The following is a 23,072-nucleotide window of genomic DNA, read 5'->3' as shown; positions in this document are numbered from 1 at the left end:
AAAATTCAATGAGATTTGTCAGGTACAACTTGCCTGCCTTGATTACCTGCTTGTCTCTCTGATTACCTGAAAATTTTTGTGGTGTTTAGTTACCAACATTTATTCTACACTCCCAACATGTACCCACTACAAATGTTGGGCTTACCTGGTCTGTAATTCCCTGGTTTTCCTGTTTCACCCTTATAAAATGGAGTGACTTGCAATGTTCTAATCCAGAGGGATGATTCCTGTATCTCAGGAACTCTGAATGATTATAGTTAGCGCATCTCTAATGTGTTCCCTTTCGTTCTTTAATGCCTTTGGATGGAAACTTTCAGTCCTGGGAATTTTTCACTCTTTAGTTCCAGCGATGCTTTAGTTACTTTTTACTCAGTCCCTCTCCTTGAACCACTATTAATTTCCTTGGCACTTCCAGCAAGCTATCCTTCTTTTCTACATAAATACAGAGAACAGAGAGTAACTGTTCGACAGGTCTGCCATTTCCCCATAGTCATTGACAATCTCCCCACTTTCTGTCTGGAGAGGACCAACATTACTAGTTGGTTTTCCTTTATGTAACTACAAAATTTTTCTTCTTGATTTTGATGTCCCTTTCAATTTTCCTTTCAAAATCCCTTTTAGCAGCTCTTATAAACTGCTTAGTGGTCCTTTGCTTGTTGTATCTTTCCTATTCGACATGTCTGTGTTTCTTTTGCATTTTAGTAAGTTCGTTCTTTTAGTCTTATGCTGTACCATAGCGCTCTAGTTGTCTGTGGCTGTTTCTTCTGTGAAGTGGTGGGTTGTAAACTAGTTCTATATCATGTTAAATTTCTTCAGTCATCCTCCTCTGTTCTTCAGCCGTTTTCTTGTGAGCAGATTTTCCCAATTTGCTGTGAACAGAATCTGTCTCATCTCATTAAAGTTGGCCTTACCTAAATTTAAGATTCTGGGAACTGATTCACTTTTCACTTGCAAATGCTACATTGTACTCAACATGTTATGATTACTATTTGATAATTGTTCATGTAAATTAGATCACTATTTAAATCTGGTACATTACTCATTACTAAATTCAATATTGCTTGTCCCCTTATTTAATCCAGAAACTACCCTGGACACACTCCAGAATGTCTCAACCTTTCTGACTGGTGTTTGTCTGCCTTTCCAACTATATATAAGCCCCCAGTAATACTGCTGTGTTTTTGCAATGCATTTAATCAATGCACAACTCTTAGATGTCAACGTTATCAGTGACATTTTTGTTGGAAACTACTTACCAATAATTGCTCATCAAACCAAACTTGGGTTCTCCCAAGACTTCTCCTGTAGATCTCATGATGGTCATGCCCAGTGCGGTGTATTATTGACTGTGTGGAATTCCCCACCATTAACATCCTCAGTCATCATTGTAAATATTATGTCTACGAGAGGAAATCTAAAGTTGGTATACTGCAGGAGTGATTCAAATTATGGCTGGTCAGATTTTTACTCTCTTCATAAGTTAGGATGTGATGGAATAGTACTAATTTGTCCAGATGTCTGGCTCAAACAATACTCGAGCAGCTGAACATCATCCAGAGCAAAGCAGTATTTAATTGGTACAGCATTGCCACTTCAAACATTTACTATCTCCATAAATGGGGCCCAGTGTTAGTTGGCTTGCACTACAGCATGTCAACAAGGCTTTTCAACAGCAACTTCCAAAGTCAGCATTACCACCGAAATAAAACAAGGGTCACCGGTACAAGGAAGCACCACAAGCTTGCATGTTCTCTTCAGAGTGTCTCAATCTTGGATTGGAAAGGTCAAGATCTTGAAAAACACTACCCAAAATACTGTTGACATAACTGAGAGCACTAGTCAGACCCCACCTTGAATACTGTGAACAGTTTTGGTCCCTTTTTCTTTGGAAAGATATACTGACATTGGAAACCATTCCAGAGAAGATTCATTAGGCTGATATCAAGTATGGAGGGTCTTTCTTATGAGGAGACATTGAATAGATTGGGCATTGTTCATTAGAGTTTAAAAGCATGAGAGACTTTATTGAAACAAATGAGATTCTTAGGGGGCTTGAAGGATAGATGTGGAGAATTATTTCCCCTTTTGTGGGAGAGTCTAGACCCAGATGGCATAATCTCAGAATAAGGGTTGCACATTGAAGGCAGAGATGAGAAATTTCTCTGCCCTTGAGTAGTGAATCTGTGGAATTTCGTTTACTGTAAAGCACTGTAGAAGCTGGATCAGTAAGTATATTCAAGGTGGCGGTGAACAGATTATTGATCACTAAGAATCAAGGGTTATGTGGAAAGGCAGGAAAGTGGATTATCAGATCAGCCATGAAAAGTGGAGCAGACTCGATGGACCGAATGACCTACTTCTACTGCTATGCCTTGTGACTTATTCTCTAACTACACCAACCAAACTGCAGCAGTTCAAGAAGGGAGAGAGCTTTCACCTTCTCAGTGCCAATCAGAGATGGTGAAATCTAGCCTTACTAGCAAAACATATATATTTTTTTAATGTACCAACAGCAGTTGTTCAGAAATCTACAAAGTTACCACATTAAAGGACATGACAAACTTTAATGTAATAAAAACATATTCTCCAACACCCTTTCCATGACCACTTCTCAGGTGTGTATTGGGGAAGAAGAGGATGGTAGGGGAATCTACTGTTGTGGTACTCTGAAATCAGCTTTTAGTAATCGTCCATGTGTCATATCTGTAATGGAGGGCAGTCATTTGCATAGAAAATTGCAGCTTCCAACCTATATCCTGTTTAGTAACTGCAGTTTGTGACTTTGATGTTAAATGCTTGATACTGAAGGTAAGATTTTAGTGATCGCGTAATGGTTGTTTCATTACAGTGGGTATGACTTTGGCTACTTGATCAAAATACTTACTAATTCCAACTTGCCTGAAGAAGAACCAGACTTCTTTGAGATCCTACGATTGTTCTTCCCTGTAATTTATGATGTGAAATACCTCATGAAAAGCTGCAAAAATCTCAAGGTATTACTGTAATTTTTCTAATACTGAACCATGAATTCTTTTTAACATTTTAAAGGTGTTCAGAACTGCCAAGTAGTGAACTTTGTTTATGAAGGAAATTTTTTGTGGGAAACTGTATGTTTGAAGGGTATAGCCACTGAGAAAATGACTTGGAAGTTTATATTGAATAATGTACACAACTAAACTTAATCTGTTAGATTCATTAGTAATATTCAGTACACCAAAAATACCCTTGTATTAAAAGTGTACTCCTGGAATTTTATAAAAATAAACCAAGTCACCAGGAACATTAAGTTCAAAATCATACAACACCAGGTTATAGTCCAACAGGTTTATTTGGAAGCACTAGCTTTCGGAGCGCTGCTTATAAGATCGTATGATTTACATATGAAAGAACTGAAACCAACATGTTCATTCTAAAAGATAAGAGACTTAACAAACAATCCAGGTCTTTTTCAATATATAATTTCAGTTACATCACACTAAACATTTGCTATAAATTCTGTGTCTTACTATCTTATACTCCACAGTGCTAGTGCTTCCAAATAAACCTGTTGGACTGTAACCTGGTGTTGTGATTTTTAACTTTGTACACCCCAATTCAACACTGGCATCTCCTAATCATCTCCTAATCATGACTAATCATGACCAGTAGCATTCACCTGCTTCATCGATGACCTCCAATAAGAGATAGTCTAATCACATTGAAATTCAATGGTGCTACCATCACTGAATCCTCGACAACCAGCATCCTTGGGGGTCCTATTGACCAGAAACTCAACTGGACTCATCACAGTGACTACAAGGGCAGGTCAGAGATTAGACATACTGCAGTGACTAACTCACCCCTGATTCCTCAAAGCCTGCCAATCATCCACAAAACACAAGTCAGGAATATGATGCAATATTCCCCACTTGCCTGGATGAGTGCAGTTCCAACAACACTCGCAGCTTGACAGCATCCAGGACAAAGTAGCCTGCTTGATTGGCACCACATCCACAAGCATTCAATCTCTCCATTACTGATGCTTAGCGTGTACTATCTAGAAGGTTCACTGCAGAATTTCATCAAAGATCTTTGGATAGCATCATTGGCAACAAATCAATAAGAACACCACCAACATCTACAAGTTTCCATCCAAGCTACTCACTATCCTGACTTGGAAATGTATCACTGTTCCTTCACTGTTGCTGGGTCAAAATCCTGGAATTCTCTCCCTAATGGCATTGTGGGTTAAACTACAGCATGTGGACTGCAGTGGTTCAAGAAGCAAGCTCACTACCACCTTCTCAAGGGCAATGAAGGGCAGGCAATAAAATGCTGGTCAGTTCGCAATTCCTATAAATTTATTTTTTCACTCATTCGTGGGATGTGGACTGTTGTATTAGCCTTTATTGCCTGTTCCTAATTTCCTTTGAGAAGGCGGTGATGAGCTACCTTCTTGAGTCAATGCAGTCTATTTGACGTAGATACACCAAACCTCAAGTTAATTATGTTATTTTGCTTCAATATTTCAGCCACATGAGTCTTTAGCACCAGAAAGTAATGATTGAACTAAGGTGAACACTTGACAAATTATTACTGAAGTAAAAAGTTGTGCATTTGGAAACCACAAATGAAACCAGAAAACTCGAGCAATGAAATATTTCTGATGCCATCTGATGAGAGATGTCTACAGATATTAATCCATTTTTTAAGATACTGAAAGAGGTGCAATATTATTACAACACTTTCTGTAATTGAGTTTTTGAATTAAAAATAGAATCCTGAGAAGTTGTGTTGAGGACATTAGTAAGAGCATGTATATGTATAACCTTTAATGTGGAAAACTGATCTGGCTAATGAGAGTATATGGGCAATTAATTAGATTATCATTTTCTTTCTAACTAAAGCTATTGTCAAAGGAATGGCCACTCTTTCTAGAAAGGATTTTACTCCAGATTTCCTGTGGGAAGAACATTTTTGAGATTTTACTTTTTTCCTGAAATAGGTGTGGTCCACTGCAGTAAGATGCTATTTAGGTTGATGATTTACTGCCGTGTCTGTATATGTAATTTTTATTAGAAAACTGATCAGAAAGAACAATGTGTAGCTGATATTCTTAAATATATTTTTGTGCACTTCCCCTAATTCCTTATACATTTTCTATAGCTCACTACATATCATTTTCTAAAATTTATAATGCTATTTTAATTATTTGAATGAGTTAAGTCTGCAGTGGTACCATTTTAAGAGTTTTCTTTTATTGATGTCAGCTTGGCTAGAATATTTGATTGCTCCTGTAGCAAATTTCTGCATGCAGTTATTCAAATTTGATTTTCCAATTTTCCTTTTTTAAGTACTGTATGTTATATGAATAACATATATCTAAATAAAATGTGTTTATGCAGGGCGGCTTGCAGGAAGTAGCTGAACAGTTAGAGTTGGAGAGAATTGGGCCACAACATCAAGCGGGTTCAGACTCACTCTTAACAGGAATGGCCTTTTTCAAAATGCGAGAGGTATGCATTTAAATTCAAAACATTTAAAGTTAAATCTGTTTGTGTATTTTTGTGGTATTTTTCAAAGTGGGACACATCACCTCTGAGTGGTTAACATTGCTATCATCTAAGTTATCTCTCAAATAGCAGAATTTACAGTTTACTCATAAAATCATTGAACAATATAAAGGGAGGCTATTTAACCCACATTTCCGTGTCAACTTCCTCCAAAACTCTTGCCATTTTTCAGAAGTCCTACAATGTGTTTCTATGGAAACCATTCTCCAATTCCCTTTTGAAGACCTTAATTGAATCTGTTTTCACCATACTCTGAAGCATTGTATTCCAAATACAAAGATTAAATATTCATGTTAGAATATTAGAAATTTTTATCAAAGCTTTTCATCTTGCACTCATCAGGTTAAGTGTAAAATTACGAAATTTCAAATGATCACGACAATTTATATGACAGGAAAAGAATGTGCTGATTTATTAGCGAGTAAGCCATGATTTGCCAAGGATTGCCTGCAGAAAGCCTCTGTAACTGCCCAAGCTCCTGTTTTTTTTTCAGAAAGTACAAGCTTCAACGTGTTCCTGTTCTTTTTGCAGAAATCAGGTCTCTGTGTATAAATATATCACCCTCCATGTTATAAACTCAACTGGGTTGTCTTAAATTAATTACTAATGTAGTTGTGAGCGGTCAGGATTATTAAATAAATGCTTCCCAATCGCTAAAGAACATTTAAGACTGGACGTTCTGGTTTTGGTTTTGCAAGCACATGCTGGTTGAGTATCTTCTGGGCTCTGCCAATTACAAGCAACCAAATTGATTTGATCAACCATTTGTACATATGACCTGTATCTGATATTGCACCAGTATGGAAATTCTCTCTCACTGCTGCTAAGCAGAATGTCTTTATGGAATGATGGCACCTTTCTTTTACTGAAAAATACCATCTGCGTAGCTATGTGTCTACCTGAGTGGTATTTTTTGCCAACAGAATGCTAGTATCAGGCCAAATGTCTGACCAATTTGAATCAAATAGCACTTTCTTTTCGTGGTTCTGCAATGTTCAAGTGTAGTGTTTTCAAGCACCTGTTAATTTTTTAAACATTGTGATATTAACTGTGTATAGCCATTAAGACCTTATTAAATGAAAGAAAAGTAACTAGAAGAAAAAGAATGAGCCTTGCCTTTAACGTCTTCAAGATGTCCCAGTGCAGTTCTTTAGAAATGTAGTTACTGTTATTTTGTATACAAACATGACAGCCTATTTGCACATAACAAGATCCCATAAACAAAAGAGATATAAATGACAAGTTAATTTGTTTTGATGGCAATTATTTAGGGATTAATATTGGACAGGACAATCACAGAACTCCCTGCTCCACTTCGAGGAAGTGACATGGGATATTTTACATCCACGTGGACATGAGGACGGGACCTCAGTTTAACTTCTCGCCTGAAAGATGATACCTTTGACAACACAGCAGTACCACAGTACTGTATTAAAGTCACAGTCTCAAATTACGGATTACGCTTTGAACCCATGGCCTTCTAACTTGGATTAGAATACTACTAATGACTTGAGAATCACATTTTATGATGTGTGCTGAACTCTAGAGATGGCATGCTGTACAATAGTAAAAGACAGTTCTGCATTTTCAATTAATTTTTTGTTACAGGTAATCTTAATATAGAAACAAAAAGAGCCATTCAGATAATTTTGTTATTTAATCCCTCAATCAGGATCACGGAACATTTTCTGTTAATTTCTGCATACCTCCATGCTTTTTAAAATTTTATTTTGTGTGAAATGGATATCACTAACAAGATTATCGTTTGCTCTTCATTCTCAATTGCCCTGAGTAGTAGTTTTTTTTTTCATTTTTGAGTACTTAAACCCAAGTCAGCATTTACTTTGCTAGATGAAAGTGTATTCCACAAAATAACACAACACTCTGCTTAGAATTCTGTAGGCTGTTTAGATTTGTGTATGGACACCAAAAAACATTGCTTCCTTCTGTATTTTGAGGGCTGTTTATCTGTTACAGTACAGTTGCTAAGCTGAATTATTTTAAATTTGAGGCTAAAACTTGAATCTGCCTTTATAAGTATAGTTCACCTATCGGTGTATTCCTTGTCAGTAACTGCACGAAAGAAAGACTATGGAGAATATGCTGGAGGAAAGAAACCAATTCTGAAGTGATTTATCTTAGGGCTACTACCCTGAGTGGTTCCTTAAATTGAGAATTTCAATTTAGAATTGATGGAGAGCTATAAAGTGTTAAATGTACATTGTATCTTTTTATTTCTGTTTTTGCTAAGATAATATATAACTACTTGAATTTGTAATGCTGTTCTTTATGCTGTGATGGTTTGAAATTAAATTTTTAGTGTTCAATTAATGTTTGTAGTCCTGTCAAAAGTTTTTACATGTGTAAGCCTAATTCCTTCGAAATACTTCGACAAATAGAAACTATGCTTAATAGTCGTACAATTTAATATATTCTGCGATGAAATAATGATTTGGTAAGAATTGTTTAAAAAGGCGACATATGTTTTCACATTGTTTCATTCAATTTTGAAAAGAATGATTTGGAAAATACAAAAGTACAAATTTGATGTAAATGGAACTAGGTGCAGAGAAAAAATGGTATTGCATCTCTGCCTCCAAAGCTAGTATGGTCTGTAGAACATGTCAGAATGTGTTTTCAAATTTATGGTAGTATGCTGCGTTCTTTATGACCTGGCAAACATAAGGGCACAGGTCGTGCCTTCTGACTACTGATGAGCATCTTGAGAGGAGGTAAGAAGACAACATCCAGGGTTTCATTGCTTTGGATATCCTGTCCTTGACTATCTCACTACACAAGATTCTGCTGAAAGTATTCCCATATCACTGTTACTCCACAACTCCTGACCTCTGCTATGTGCCATCAAAAAATTTATTTTGTCAAATTCTTGAAATTAAAGAACCACAAATCAAACTTCATTACAATGTCATGAAACAACATTTTGAGTAATGCAGACAAAACATAACTAGTTACCCTTGTGGTTTCCTTTATGCCTGTCAAATGGGTGCATTTGTCAGGACCGGTGCTTCAGGATAGTGCTATTACAGTGGTTGCAGGTCATGGTGGCTGGACTGTGCTATCTTGACATTGGAGCAGCAGTCTGGGGCAGGCCAGTTGGGTGAGAGACATCAGTTATAGTTTGAGCACAAAAAGTGTCATCTTGAAGGGACAGCAGATTTGTGAAACTGAGGAGCCATGTATGGTATATCAATAATCCTACACGTCTGCTCGAGAATGATTGTCTGCCTGCTTTAAGACTGTATATGCCTTTGAGCACTCATATCCACAGATAACAAAGCCGCAGTTTGATCAACTCTACACAAAGCCTGTACCTAGTTAGTCATATTTTTCTATCTCCTTGACAGTGCTGTACACTCAACTGAAAATACACGAAGCATTAGTGTGTGCATGCCCACCTTTACGTTGTCTTATCGAAATTCTTATTTGAATTTTGTGCTACAGAACTCATTTGTAACCTTACCGTTTGGTTGCTGGTACATGCACAGACCTCTGTCCTGTCTGACCTGAAGCCAAACTGTGCCTAATGACTCCTCTGATTCTCTCTCTATCACGCTCTCTCTAAAATGTAAACACTTGCCAAATCTGAGCTGGCAGCTGCAGGTTTCAGATAAAATGACAGTGCTTCATGATTCATCTTACTTATTCACACCCATTATCAGGCGAGACTAGCTGGCCTCAAGATGGTTCCTGGATTCCTGAAAACACAAATGCAGAAGTGCAAAGTTAGGTTGAGAGAATGGCAGGATGGGTGGAAAGTAAGAATTGCTTGGTCACACTACTTGCAACTTTGTACAGTTTTCCCTCACTTAAATTGTGTTCTGATAGTGTGTTTTTGTTCAGTGCAGTTTGTGAATAAAGAACTTGCCCAACTAGTACCGCTTCTGTTTTTGTTGTAGTACAGTCGCAGTGCATGTGTCAAGAACCCCCTTGTGATAGTATGTGTTCAGTCTTTTTTTTTGAAATACAACATCACCTTGCTGCTTTCTCCCTCCCCCAGCCTCTTTCATTTGCCATTTTGCTTTTGTGATCCTCTCACTGTCTTGCACTTGCTTGAACTTGTTCTTGGGAAATGGATGTCAGGACTGAAGAATTGGGGGGTTCAGATGAGGGGCAAGGAGAGAGGGGGTTGAGAGAAGGAAGCAATGAATGGGAGGAACTGAATTTTTGCCAAGGAAAGTTGTTTGGAAGTAGGTGATGGCAAATGGGGTTTGGGAAAAGGAATTGGAGGGAGTGGGTTGAGGGATGGAAACTGAGCAGGAGGGAGAGGGAACAGTAAATGAGAGGCAGTACTGTGACACGAGAGAAGTGGTAAGTGTAAGGTTGAGAGCGGGAAATGGAAAGGATGGTTTAGAGAGGGAAACACTAAGGAAAAGAAGAAATAACAAGCAGGAGGGAGGAGTACAGTATTTGGAGAGGGTAGAATGAGCAGGAAGGAGCGGTTTCGGAGAGCCAAGTGAGAAGAAGGGGTGTTTGAGAGAGAAGCAGGAAGGAGTGGGAAATAGTGAGTAAGACAGGAAAGTTATTGGAGTGAGGAGTTTGGGATTAGGTTAAAAGTTGGAACAAGGATTTTGGAAAAATGGAGAAATGAACTGAATGGATGGAAAAGGGAAACTGAGCAGAAGACAAGATAGCAACAGCAGTAAGCTAGGAGGAGAAGCAGAAAACCTATATGAAAATATTCTGTTCAAGGCATTCTGTACAAACTGCAGGTCAAGAATCTTACCTATTGCAATTTTGATTGTGGTAAAGTCTCATTAGTGTTTTAATTTTGTGCATCCTTTTTAAAAACCCATCAGGACCACTGTCCTGGAATAGCTGAACTTGGCTTTAAAAAAGGGGGTAAGCTATGGCCTTGCATTATCGCTAAACAAAAGCAGAGATTGCTGGAAAAGCTCAGCAAGTCAGGCACCATCTGGAGAGAAATTGGAATTAACGTTTCTGGTTGAGTGACCCTTCCTTCCTTAGAAGGGTCTGGGGACCTGGGTTCAAATCCTGCCATTGCAGGCAGTGGAATTTGAACTCCATTTAAAAAAAATCAGAAATTAAATTTCTAACCATTGGCAAATGTAAAAAAAATCTCATCTGGTTTACTAATGTCCTTTAGGGAGGGAAACTGCCATCCTTACATGATCTGGCCGATGTGTGACTCCAGACACTCAGCAATGTAATTAAGTCTTAACTGCCCTCTAGCCAATAAATGCTGGCCTAACCAGTGATGTCGACATCTCATGAATTAATTAGAAACTTAATTTTTAAAAAACTGCGCCATAATTTTTAATGGGAATCTGACAAGGTACATATCTGGAAACAGATGATGATGCTAGTTGAGGTGGCCTCAGTAACTTCATCAATAATCTGGTGCACCACCTCCAAGTGATAGAATGCAAACAGTTGTACCTGCTCTCGCTGCCCCAGTAATGGCCCTGTACAATGAGGTGTTAGGTTACCCAGCAAGAGATGTAGAAGAATGTCATGCGTTTGTTTGGTTAATTGGTCATAGCTGAGTTCCCAGATGTATGCAGAATCTGAGAGATGTGGTTGTGAGACCTACAGCTGTGATAAGTGCTTGCAGGTGAGACTGTGTAAATGTTAGACATGAACTGTGATTGCTTGAAATTGTTGAGGGGGGGGGGGTGCGGAGTTGAGCATTTGTGAAGTTGGCCATGTGGTGTGTAGGTGATGCTTTAGAAGGTGCATTCACTGATCTTGACCATTTGTGTACAGTTATTGAATTTTTAAAAATATTGCAACTAGGTCCTCAGACTTGTTCTGTTGACCACTGTGTGGGCTGGCTCCCATTCCTTTTTTGGTCTCAGGAACTTTGCAGAAACTGGAAACCTCACCACCTTTGTTATTGTAAAGCTTTCAGCATTGAATTGAAAAACCAGTTGGAGTCTCTCACTCTCGCTGCTCCATTGATATTTACTTGTTTACTTTCTAAAATATTTCAAGACCTGCAGCATAATTCCTTTAATAGTGCAGGCTGGCTTTAATGTTTTAGCTTCACAGGAATGTGAGTTCCTTGTTATGTCTGTCGTTGTTCACCACTCAGGTGTATGGTGCAACTATGGAAAAAAGCAGGCGGCAGATGATTTTCATGCTGCATGCATCACCTTGGTCATGTGGGGTAACTGCACATTTTGATTTCTAAGCCTGTAAATCAGCCATCTTGGAGATTTAGCCCTAAGCTCAGCAACTACAGGTCAATCAGCTTCACTTCAGTGGTTAGTAATAATGTACAACAAAGTTGATTGTTACTTGGACAAATATGGGTTAATTAAGGAAGCCAGCATGGATTTAATAAAGGGAAATGTACTTAACCGGGTGGAGTATTTTTGATTTAACAGGAAAAGTTGATGGGAGTAATGCTGTTGACATGGTGCACATGGGCTTCAAAGAAGCATTTGATGTAACGGCAGACAGCCACCTTTGTGGAAAGTGGGAACATAGATATAAAGTTGGCTGAGTGATACAGAATACTGGCAATGGATATTTTTTGATCTGAGGGAAGAATTCCTAGGTGTTTGTTTTGGGCCCTACACTGATAGTAATTAATTACTAAGAAGTTGGTGCAGAAGTCACAATTTTAGCATTTGTGGATGACCTAAAACTTGAAAGTATTGTTAACCATGAGGATTATGTGGAACTTCAGAAGGGTATAGATAAATTATGGAAAGGGATGGCAAATGGCATTAAACACAGAACTGGGAAGTTCCTTGTGTAGGCAGAACACAAAGTATAAACGAAAGGAAACAATTCTAGGGAGCTGCAGTTCACAGTACCTGGGCAGTTACATACATACATCATTGAAGGTAGGGCAGGTTAAGAGCGTTATTAAAGCATACAGTATTCTAAGTATTATTCATGACGCATGGAGTATTGCAACAAGAAGATTACAATATACTTGCTGCATTGGTTTTATCTAAGATATTGTGCCCAGTTTAGGAAGAATCTGCAAACATTAGGAAGAATCTGCAAACATTAGAGAGTACAGAAAGAAAAGATCCACAATAATAATTCTGTGGATAAAGAACTAAAGTTCATAAGTAGATTTATAGAAATTGGCCTATTTTCTCCAAGGTGAAGATGAGGTTGGGAAGAGATTTTATAGCCATATTCAAAGATGGCTGGGCAGGCTAGAGAAATTGTTGCTATTTGTGAAAGGATTGAGAATCAGAGGGACAGATTTCAGGTATTGGCAAAAGAAGTAATGGAGACATAAGAAAAATCTTTTTCATGCAGTGAATGTTTAAAATCCAGATGGTGCTGCCTGAGAGTGTGGAGGAGGCAGATTCAATTGAGATATTGAAGGGAGTGTTAGATTATTATCTGAAAAGGAAGAGCATGCACGGTTACGGTGAGAAAGCTGCAGAATGACACGAGGTTCATTGTTTATTTCGAGAGCTACAATTGATATAATGAACCAAATGGTGACCTGAAACAAAATATGTTTTAGTCTTGGCTGAATTATCTTTATGGTATGTAGGTGAGTAGGATCTACTTAAGATGAATGACTTACACTCTAACAACCGTGTTGACGTTAGCTAACCAGGTGGATGGGAACCTGAGAGGTAATTCAGTTAGAGAAAAACAAAGTTTGTTATGGGAAATACAAAACAAATGATAGTGGAAGCAAATCATAGAATTAACCAAAGTGAAATTACAGGATGATTTTAAGAAGGCAGAATTAAAGGCCCTTGATGTGAACATACCTACCTTATTGCAAATGTTGTGTGTTTTTATGGTGCTAGAAGGAGTAAACAGGTACAAATTAATTGTTACCACAGAGATATGACTGCAGAGCAACCAAAATTGAAAACTGAAGGACTTGGATGAGTGCACTAATGATGGAAATTTCCAGCTGGAAGAACAAGATGTAGTTTCTGTGTGATGCTGAGAAATAGGGACAACTAAAATTGATTTGAGTAGTTGGTTTATAGGCCACCAAACAGGAATGATAATGTAGGACATGATCTAAATCAGGAAATTGGAGGTGCAAATAGCAAGGGTAAAGGACTGGGGATATCCAATGAGCATCAATGCTGTGGAAGAAGAATTGTCCAAGATTTGGAGGAAGATGTTGAGAACCAGTTAAGGAACAGGCTATTTTAGATCCAGTGAGGAAAAAAAACAAATTAAGAGTCCTTGTTATAAAATAAGTTTTGAAGTTTGATTAAAGGTGTAATTCAATCTAAATCTAGGGTCTGGAGTTGCATGCAGGCTAGAACAGCTAAGGGCAGCAGAGGTTAGCCACGGTGAACTAAAAAACTACATTTAAAATGTTTGACAGGGAACAAGTGGCTTGTAATTAAAGAATTAATGCTTGGTTTTCAAAAACATATATTCCTTTAAAGCAAAAATATTCAACAGGAAACACATGCCAGCTTTGGCTAATGAGGAACATTAAAGAGCTACCGATCAAAGGGGCGTACTTGTAAAGTAATCTTTTAAAAAAAAAGTTATCGTGATGGCTTTAGACTGTGATACATGGTTCCAGACTCCCTGGTCATTGAGAACATCCTTCCTGCATTTGCTGTGCTAAATCCTGTTGGAATTTTATAGGTTTCTATGAAATCCCCATATTTTTCTAAATACTAACTAGTACAAGTAAAAAGTAGTAGTGTTGGAGAAGTAATAGAACTGAAAGTTAACAAGTCCCCAGGACCCAATGTTCTTCACTGTAGAGTGTGAAAGGTATGATAGTGGATGTATTGGTGATTTATTCCAAATTCTGTTCATATTTCACTGTTACCTACAAATTACAAAATTGCAAATGTAATTTCTATTTAAGAAAGGAGAGAAATAGAAAACCAGGAAATAGAATGATGTCAGTGGTTGGGGAAAATACTAGGATATATATGTGAATATTGCATACCTCCCCCCCCCCCCCCCCCCCCCCCCCGCCCCCCCAAAAAAAATTAAGGAAATGTGGACAAGCTGTGTGAATGGGCAAGATGGACTATAATGTATATAACTGTGAGGTTGTCCATTTTAGTAGAAGGAACAGAGGTGTGGGGTATTTTTTTAATAGTGAAAGATTGGAAATTGTTACCCAAAGGGATTTAACTGTCTTTATGAATCAGTTTGGCAAATGGTATTTTAAAGCTGCCATTGTAAGAAGTTTTGAATACAGGGTAAAGAAAAACACTGTGAGAACTCAGCTTGATTCTTCTGTTCATTTTGGGACCCCTTCCAAAAAGAAAGCTGTATCCTTCATAGACAGAGTATAGTACATATTCACTAGACTGACTCCTGGGATGACATGATCTCATAAGAGAGATTGAAGAGACAAGGTCTGTAATCTCTGGAGCTTAGAAAAATGAGAGGCAATCTCGGAGAATTACAGAATTCTTAAAGGAATAGGCAGGGTGAATGCAGAAAGGATATTTCCTTTGGCTGAGGATGGGAGGGACTCTAGAATTGGGGAATGCAGCTTCAGAATGAAGGGCAAGCCATTTAGGACCAAGACGAGGAGGAACCTTATCCCTCAGTGTGGTGAATCTTCGGAATTCTGTACCCCAGAGGATGGTAGTCTTTAAGTAAGTTCAAGATACAGCTTGATGATTTCTTGTTACGAATAATTATCTGGATGAATCTTTCACTGCGTGATTATTTTATTGAAGTTAATTTGTTTGCTTGTCTTATTTGTTTCTTCACCTCTAGATGTTCTTTGAAGATCACATCGATGATGCCAAATATTGCGGCCACCTGTATGGTCTTGGCTCAGGTTCATCCTATGTTCAGAATGGTACGGGAAATGCATATGAAGAAGAAGCCAATAAACAGCAGCCTTGACCGGAAATGGGGAAATTAATTTTTTGGGCCACATATACTGGATCTAATTTTTATCTGTGTCTGAGTTCTTTATGTTCACTAGATTTGTGCCAACATCATGGTCATTTTGACCTTGGTAAGGAAACTCCATGATCATATAATTTGCAGATTTTCTTTAACAAAGATTGCTGGAGAAAGTGGGAAAAATAATTATCTGGATGAATTTTCAAGCAGTTATTTTCCCCTCTTCTTCCTAAAAGCATGCAATAAGTATCAACTGGTTATTTACCATTCCTATCTAATACATGGCACTTAAAATGAAACAGGAATTTTAGCTATTCAGGATTGTGGACCATCGAATTTGCACTTTAAAGAGTGACTGGTTCCTCTATTTTATGGGAATTTTGCTGCTTCTTATTCTCACAAGTGAGATGAGAAAGCCCAGAAACTTGAACTACTTCACACCATTGAGTTACTGTTTATGGATTTTCTGTGCCTGCTGGCTTAGTGTGACAGCATCTCTGCTACCAGTTTGTGGTAACAAACAATATTACCGAAGCTCTTGTATTTGCTGCAGTTGAAGAAGGAGACCTGTAAGTGTTGCCTTACAATTTTTCCTTTTGACATCTATTTCTTCTGGGAATGCCTCCCATACACACGATTCTAACATATCAGAAGTGCAGCTAGCTGAACCAAAACCAGCATCTCACATGCTTAGTGCTGCAGCTACTATGCCTGTTTGTACATGAACTGCATTGTTGCAATGAAATAAACCTTGAATGAGTTTAATTTCAATTTTAAAAACATACAGTTTATACTGATCACAGCCCTGCACTGATGTCATTGGTGCTAGATTGTGATGTAATATTGTTTATGACAATGAGCCTTTTTCAACTGAAGAATTTTCTGAGATTTTTAAAACATCAGCTTTATTATAAAGTGTATATTTTCATTCTTAGTGACAGTAATTACAACAGTGCAGGAGCATCTCAGTTAACACCAAAGCTAGGCTTCCTCCAAAAAAATTTAAAAAGGCATTGTCCAATTTAAGTAGAATTTTTAACTTCACTTAGGGTTTTCTTTGATTAAATCCTTTTTCAAACAAAATATTACAAAAATGTCATTTAACTACATTTTAACCAGTGTTTTTATTTTCTGACTCACCTTCCTGACTACCTAGTGGAGAACCAAGCTTCAAATTCTCTCTTGTGTTTGTTCCTGTAGATCAGATTGCAGGAAGCACATATTCACAAGTGAAAAACAGTTAATGTTCCTGTTTTGGAACACCACATTGCTTTGTGGCTTAGCTGAAAACTGATTTTAAAAATATCATTCTAAGTTGCTGTCTGCTGAGATTCATGCCTTTGATTTGGAGAGATAGACAACTCTTTCTCTACTACAGTGCAAGGCTAGACATGCATTTTGAAAATTGAACTGTAATGTTGTTATGGCTTTCAAAGTGGCTGTTAACATGTACAACCCAGAATTAATGACAATTCATAATTAACACTTTAGTACTAATGTTTTACTGAACATTTTACTTCTGTAGGATCAAAAAGGTGAAATTTTAAAAATCTTTGAAAAGCTAGTCTTGTCTTTTTACAGTATTGCAATTCCATGAGTAGCATTAAGTAAGGATATCAACTGAGTGATGCTGGTTTTGATGCAGCATGACTTGCTATGCAACCCCTTTAGTACATCATATATGAGCTGTAAATACCATGTGATATATTGAGTCTTATGCGTTGTATTCTGCATGCATCTAGAGCAGCTGAGCAGGAAGACCCTGTAGTGAATAGCTGGTACTTGCCTCAAGCCATCAAATGCATGTTGCAGAATTCAGTCTGTCAGTACTAGATTTCAACGAGCTTAGTGATAGGTCAAAATCCCCAGACCAATGTGACTACGATGTAATTAATGTGTTCTGTTTTTTCATTATGTTACAGAACTGTAACTTAATGGACCTTTTATAAAACAATTATGTGAAGACAAGGTATTATTTGTTTTTAAACCTTTTTGTAAATAAAGGCTTCAGATTTGTTTCTTTCTTACATAAGATCTGGTTGCTTGTTTTTATTGGTTCAAGATGTCCATCATATTTCTCTTGGTACATTGGAATGAAATAAATCCTATTGTTTCCAGCCTGACATGCAAACTCAACAGCAGAAGTTATCTTATATATTTCAGTTGAACTTAGGAAAATAATTACTTATTCTATGTCTTTCATTCTTTCACCTATTGTTGTCTCTGTCACCTGCAAGGTGTAATAAATTAATCAAAAATTAACAGATACTAAAATAGAATGTTTTAATTTATAATTAAGTATCAAGTGTACCATTCCAGATAAAATTACTTGAGGGATAGTTTCTCGTTTAATAGTTATTTCATTATAGACTTGAGTTAAGATCAAAATCTGAAACTTGTCTTTAGATCACTTTATCAACACCATTCTCTCGTTGACTCATAGGAAATATTTCTACAGTTTCTTTTAGTAATCTGCTCAGAATTAATGTCTGTTGCAGCCTAAGGTGGTAGTTTTTGTAGTGTTACTTAGTCAAGAGCAATGCTTTTCAGTATTGTTTTTTAAATTCACATGTGGGATGTGGGCATTGCTGGCTGGACTAGCGTTTTGTTGACAGTCCCTATTTGCCCTTGAGAATATGTTAGCATACTGTTGCCTTGAACTGGTGCAGTCCACCAGTGCTGGAGGTAGGTCCAGGATTTTGACCCAGTGAGACTGAAGGAATGGTAATATATTTCCAAAGTCGGCATAATGAGTGATTGAGAATGATTGGGATTGAGAGAAACTTGCAGGTGCTGGTGTTCTTATGAATTTGCTGTCCTTGTTCTTGTAGATGGTAGTTGCAGTCATCCAGACTTGCTGCAGATAAATAATTACAGGGTAATTACTTGTGCATTTCCAGCACCAGTTGTCATATAAAGTTTGTAAACTTTCAGTGAAGTGTCAACTCTTTCTTAATATTTAGTTTGAAATTATTACACCAAAATTATCTTGGAATATATGATTTTTGTTAGATTTCCTGCCACATGGCAACTTGCTTGAAATGAAATTAGAAACTAAGAACTAGAAAGAGCAGATGTTCTGGAAACTGTCAGTTGCAGGAATAATCCTCACCCTAACTGATCAATGTGGGTTGCTCATCTTGTGCTGAGGCAACAACTATATTCTAGCCAAAATACATTTTATTGTTACAATTGGATTTAATTAATACCATGGTACAAGATGATATTGATGTTGATCATGTTATCAAATTTATAACTTGACTTCTCCAGGGTTGATTGTATTTGGTAATTCCATATGATAAACCAAGCTATTTGCAGATATTGGCACCAGGATGAAATTGGGAAAAGATGATAAGCACAGATACTACTTGCAGCACAATTTGTGTACTTTTTTAAACTGGAGATTCGTGAGAAAACATACACAGACTAGCCTTGGTTGAAGGTAACATTTACTTTAAATTTAAAATTGCAGTTCATTTAATGCAACGAAATTACAAGAGTATAAAACAAACACTTGAATGATCAGTGCAGCATTGATTGTAGATCTTCCTGGGATACAGAGGATCGCTTGGTTCCAAGTTACTCCTAACTGCAGTGCCAGTTTTGAGTATCTTTGTCCTTTTGTTTTGAATGGTCATAGGTTGTTTTATTGACGGAACCTTATTGCCCGCAAACGTTGTTTTAAATAGTATGAAATGGAAATTTACATGATTTTATCCTGTATTGTTCCACATGAGCAGTTTTGTCACTCGTGTGAAATATCCCATCTCTGACCTTAAACAATTTTTAGAGATTTTGTTGCTCATGTGACCTGTTAATTATTGTTTCTGGTTCAGAACTGTTTATAATTATCTAATCCACTGTCCTCATTTCTTTTCAAAGTATTGAAACACAAAGTGCTTTACTATAGTTCTGCACACTAGTGCTTGCATTTCAGCAAGCATCTTAAGGGTAACCTGAGAGATTTAACTCTGCTTCAAAGTGTGATTGCTTGTTATTTTAAAAGTCCTCTTAATAATCTGTAGGTCTGTGGACTCTGCACACAGACACATTATTGCAGGCCAGTCTAGTCTTTGGCTGTCATCTAAAGATCCTTGCTAATGTGTGGGGTAGAAATGGCTTAGAGTAATTTAAGATTATCTTGAAAAGTCTTTATGCTTTGCAAATCATGCTGGTGTATAAAAAATAGTTTAAGTTTTTGGCCAACCTGTACTTTTACAAACAGAAATAAAAAAGCTGGAAAAACACAATAGGTTTGGCAGCATGTGTGGAGCGAAAGTAGAGTTAAGTCAGGCTTAGTGACCCTTCAAAGCGTTTTTTTTTTGTTAGTTTTTCTGTACTTCAACAAGTTGGATGTGATGGCTAGTTTATTTTTGAACTTCACCCATACTTAACACTCCAGATTCTCAGTTTTTAAAATTGTTGTCTCTGAAATGTGCAACAAAATAATCTTTTACAGAGTATATCTTAGAAGAAGCCCAACAGACTTGACACCTGTGAAAGGTGCATTCTTGCAACCAGTTGTAAGTTAGAGTTAGTGTGTACTGACTAAGATTTATCCAAAGGCAAATGGAATATTGCTTGCACTGGATGACCCAGCCATTAAAAGATAATTCATTCTGACTAATGAGATTACTATTTTAAAAAACAGATTTTCATTGAAGCGGTAATTAAACAGTGCAATAAAGTTTAGCTAATATTCTAAATTTCAGCCCCAAATTCCATAGGAATGCTGGTCCATGGGATCACTTGGTTGCAAATGTCTAAGTAAACCAAACCTAGTGGAGCTTCTGAAAAGAGAACTTGGAGCAGATTAGAGAACCACTTCAAAACAAATCTAGCTATTCCCTTAAATGGCCTACAAAAGAATTAGTTCTTTGAAACTCCAAAATGTGATTAAGAAAAAGAATTGGCGAAAGCATAATTATATTTAGTCTAATTCATAATGTGCTTTTGCCATGATGATCATTATCCATTACCAATCCATTTCCCAAGCAGTTGCCAAGTGAGCATTAGGATGGAAAATCTAATGATACTCTGAGTTATGAAAAACTTGATGGAAATTGCAGTTTTCTCCTATTTAACTGTTTTCATGCCTTAATACATTTGTAAACAGAAACATTAATATGAAGGAAAGACACTTTCAAGGTAACTGTAAAGTGAAAAAAAATGAAGAATTTTATTTATATTGTCTGGAGAAAAAATGAAGGCTTGTCAACAATCATGGACAGAAGGGTATTGAATATATATTTAAACAGTTACTTAAAGATAGTATATTTAGCATTGAGTGGTTTACGTTTGTTCTAAATTGTCTTGGGCATTGTTGATTAGATATATTGTTGAAGGCAAGATCATCTGTTAGCGTCTTCATCTATAGTCAGCACTTGTGAAGGGCTCTGCACTTTACAGTCATAGAGATGTATAGCACAGAAACAGACCCATCTAACTTGTCCATGCTGACTAGGTATTCTACATAAATCTACTCCTATTTGTCAGCATTTGGCTAATTTCCCCCTCAACCCTTCCTCCTGTCATACCCTTCCAGATGCCTTTTAAATCTCATAATTGTACCAGTCTCCACCACTTCCTCTGGCAGCTCATTCCATAATTGTGCCACCCTCTTTGTGGAAAAAGTTGCCCCTTAGGTCCCTTTTTTAATCTTTCCCTGCTCACCTTAAACCAGGCCCTCTAGTTTTGGACTCCCTCATCCTGGGGAAAAGACCTTTTCTATTTGTCGTATCCATGCCCCTCATGATTTTATAAACTTAAGCGTCAGATGCTAAAGAGAAAATAGCCCTAGCCTATTCAGCCTCTCCCTATATATCAAACCCTCCAACCCTGGCAATGTCCTTGTAAATCTTTTTTAAACCCTTTCAAGTTTTGCAACATCCTTCCTATCAGCAAGGGGTCCAGAATTGCACACAATATTCCAAAAGTGGCTTAACTGATGTCCTGTACAGCTGCAACATGACCTGTCAACTCAATCCACTGAACAATAAAGGAAAGCATACCAAATGCCGCCTTCACTATCCTATCTACCTGGGACTCCACTTTCAAGGAACTATGAACCTGCACTCCAGGTCTCTTTGTTCAGCAACACTCCCCTGGACCTTACCATGAAGTGTATAAGTCCTGCCTGATTTGCCTTTCCAACCACAGATTACATTCCTGCAATTATATGGACTCTGTCAAATCTATGTCAATACAAATGGATGTCCAGCTGGCCTGTGACCAGAAATGCAAGCAGTTCTAGTAACACCTGAATATTTGCCAGGATACTGGTCCAGTTATAACGATTCATTCTACCACAGTTATCAAGTCCATCACTGAAATTTTGAAGTCACATTCCAGAGGTGACTTGATCAGCACCTGGTGCTTTAAGTTCCTGAAGATGATACTGTGTAGAATGTTGCACACTACCTCGTACACAACAATACTTCTGTCAGAAGTATTAAAAAAACACCATTTTCCGAAACCTTTCAGTTCTGAACAAGAGTCATACCGGATTCTCGGTTAACTTTCTTCATATGTTGCCAATCCTGCTGAATTGCTCAGCACTTTGTTTGTTTTGACTATTTTGCTTTTATTTGTACAGTACAAATCTCATGAAGTGAAGTACAGCCAGTTAGTGGTTACAAAATGACTGTGACTGAGATGGGGTTCTTGAGTACACCATCTGCCCACTGTATCAACAATTGTGCTTACATACACCATCCTCTTGCTCTTCCCCTTCTAATCAGAACTACTTCTCATCTGCAGCCACGTTTCTGAACATTAACTCATCAAAAAAAATCCAGATTTTGCCAAAAGTAATGTCTGCATGCATGTAGTGTTAAAGTTAAGATTTATGTACATTTTAATATTTATTTTAGAATTTGGATTTTGGACTAGTGGCATGTAGGCTTTGGCTTGCATCTGCAAAGGATGTTCAATCATTGACTTAATTTGACTTTCTGATGCCATGATTTGTTTAAAAGAAATAATGGGAGGTATAGTTCTTGTAGGCTAATGGAAATTTGTTTATATTTGGAGAGTTTTAAGCAGAGAACAAAATAAACCGTGTACTCCAATAATGTAAACACAGAGAAATGTGGATGCTGGAAATCTGAAGCAAAAACAGTGCTGGAGAAACACAGCATGTCTGGCAGCATCGAAAGAAAGAAAACAGTAAATGTTTAGAGTCCAGTGACTCTTCGTCAGACAGCATAGTGCATGAGACTTCAGTTAGAAAGATTCAGAATCCATTCAGCTGGTTTTCTTTCCTTTCTCTTCTTTATTGTCACCTAAGATTTTAAAGTTTTTAAAATCTTCCTTGGAGCAGCTGAAGCCCAGAGCGGGATGAATGCGAGCTGTCAGCAGCTTGCGGAGCCAGTCAGACGACATGTGAAAGCCCCTATGGTGATCTTCTGTAATGTTTATCCTTTTAATTTGGTTGTGTAATTTAAGGTAATGTAACATTTCTTCCTTTTTTTTTGTCTATTTTGTATCTAAGATTTGTACCTAGATACTTTGCACCTAGATAGCACCATGATCAGTGACACTGTAAACTTTTCACTCCACTTATTTAGTACTGTAGATGTGACAATAAGCCTAATTCTAATTCCAGACCACTCTGCAATGTCTCATCTCATTGATCAATGAGGGGTGCGGTACATTTAGTACAGGACATTAAATTTACTCCATGTGATGGATGTGAGGACC

The 23,072-nt window shown here is 37.4% G+C and overlaps 1 protein-coding gene across 2 annotated transcripts in view; it reads left to right on the top strand.

Annotated features, from left to right (window-relative positions):
* Positions 1-17,403, top strand: part of cnot7 (CCR4-NOT transcription complex, subunit 7) — a 45,998-nt gene extending 28,595 nt beyond the window's left edge. Inside the window, exons 5-7 of one of the 2 annotated variants that reach the window (XM_043690166.2) lie at positions 2,849-2,993; positions 5,385-5,495; positions 15,237-17,403. In XM_043690166.2, coding sequence (XP_043546101.1) covers positions 2,849-2,993; positions 5,385-5,495; positions 15,237-15,368 — 388 coding nt within the window. In that variant the 3' untranslated portion in view covers positions 15,369-17,403. Of the gene's footprint in view, positions 1-2,848; positions 2,994-5,384; positions 5,496-6,823; positions 7,949-15,236 lie in introns of those variants that run through there. The other variant, XM_043690184.2, reaches the window with a different exon arrangement.
* Positions 17,404-23,072: the final 5,669 nt, after the last annotated feature.

The sequence above is a fragment of the Chiloscyllium plagiosum genome, unplaced genomic scaffold, assembly GCF_037043375.1.
Source record: "Chiloscyllium plagiosum isolate Xiang-an unplaced genomic scaffold, Cpla_swu_hap1 HiC_scaffold_1, whole genome shotgun sequence".
Classification (NCBI taxonomy): Eukaryota; Metazoa; Chordata; class Chondrichthyes; order Orectolobiformes; family Hemiscylliidae; genus Chiloscyllium; species Chiloscyllium plagiosum.
Note: the sequence above shows the minus strand (reverse complement) of the source record. Positions and strands in the feature narration are given on the sequence as shown.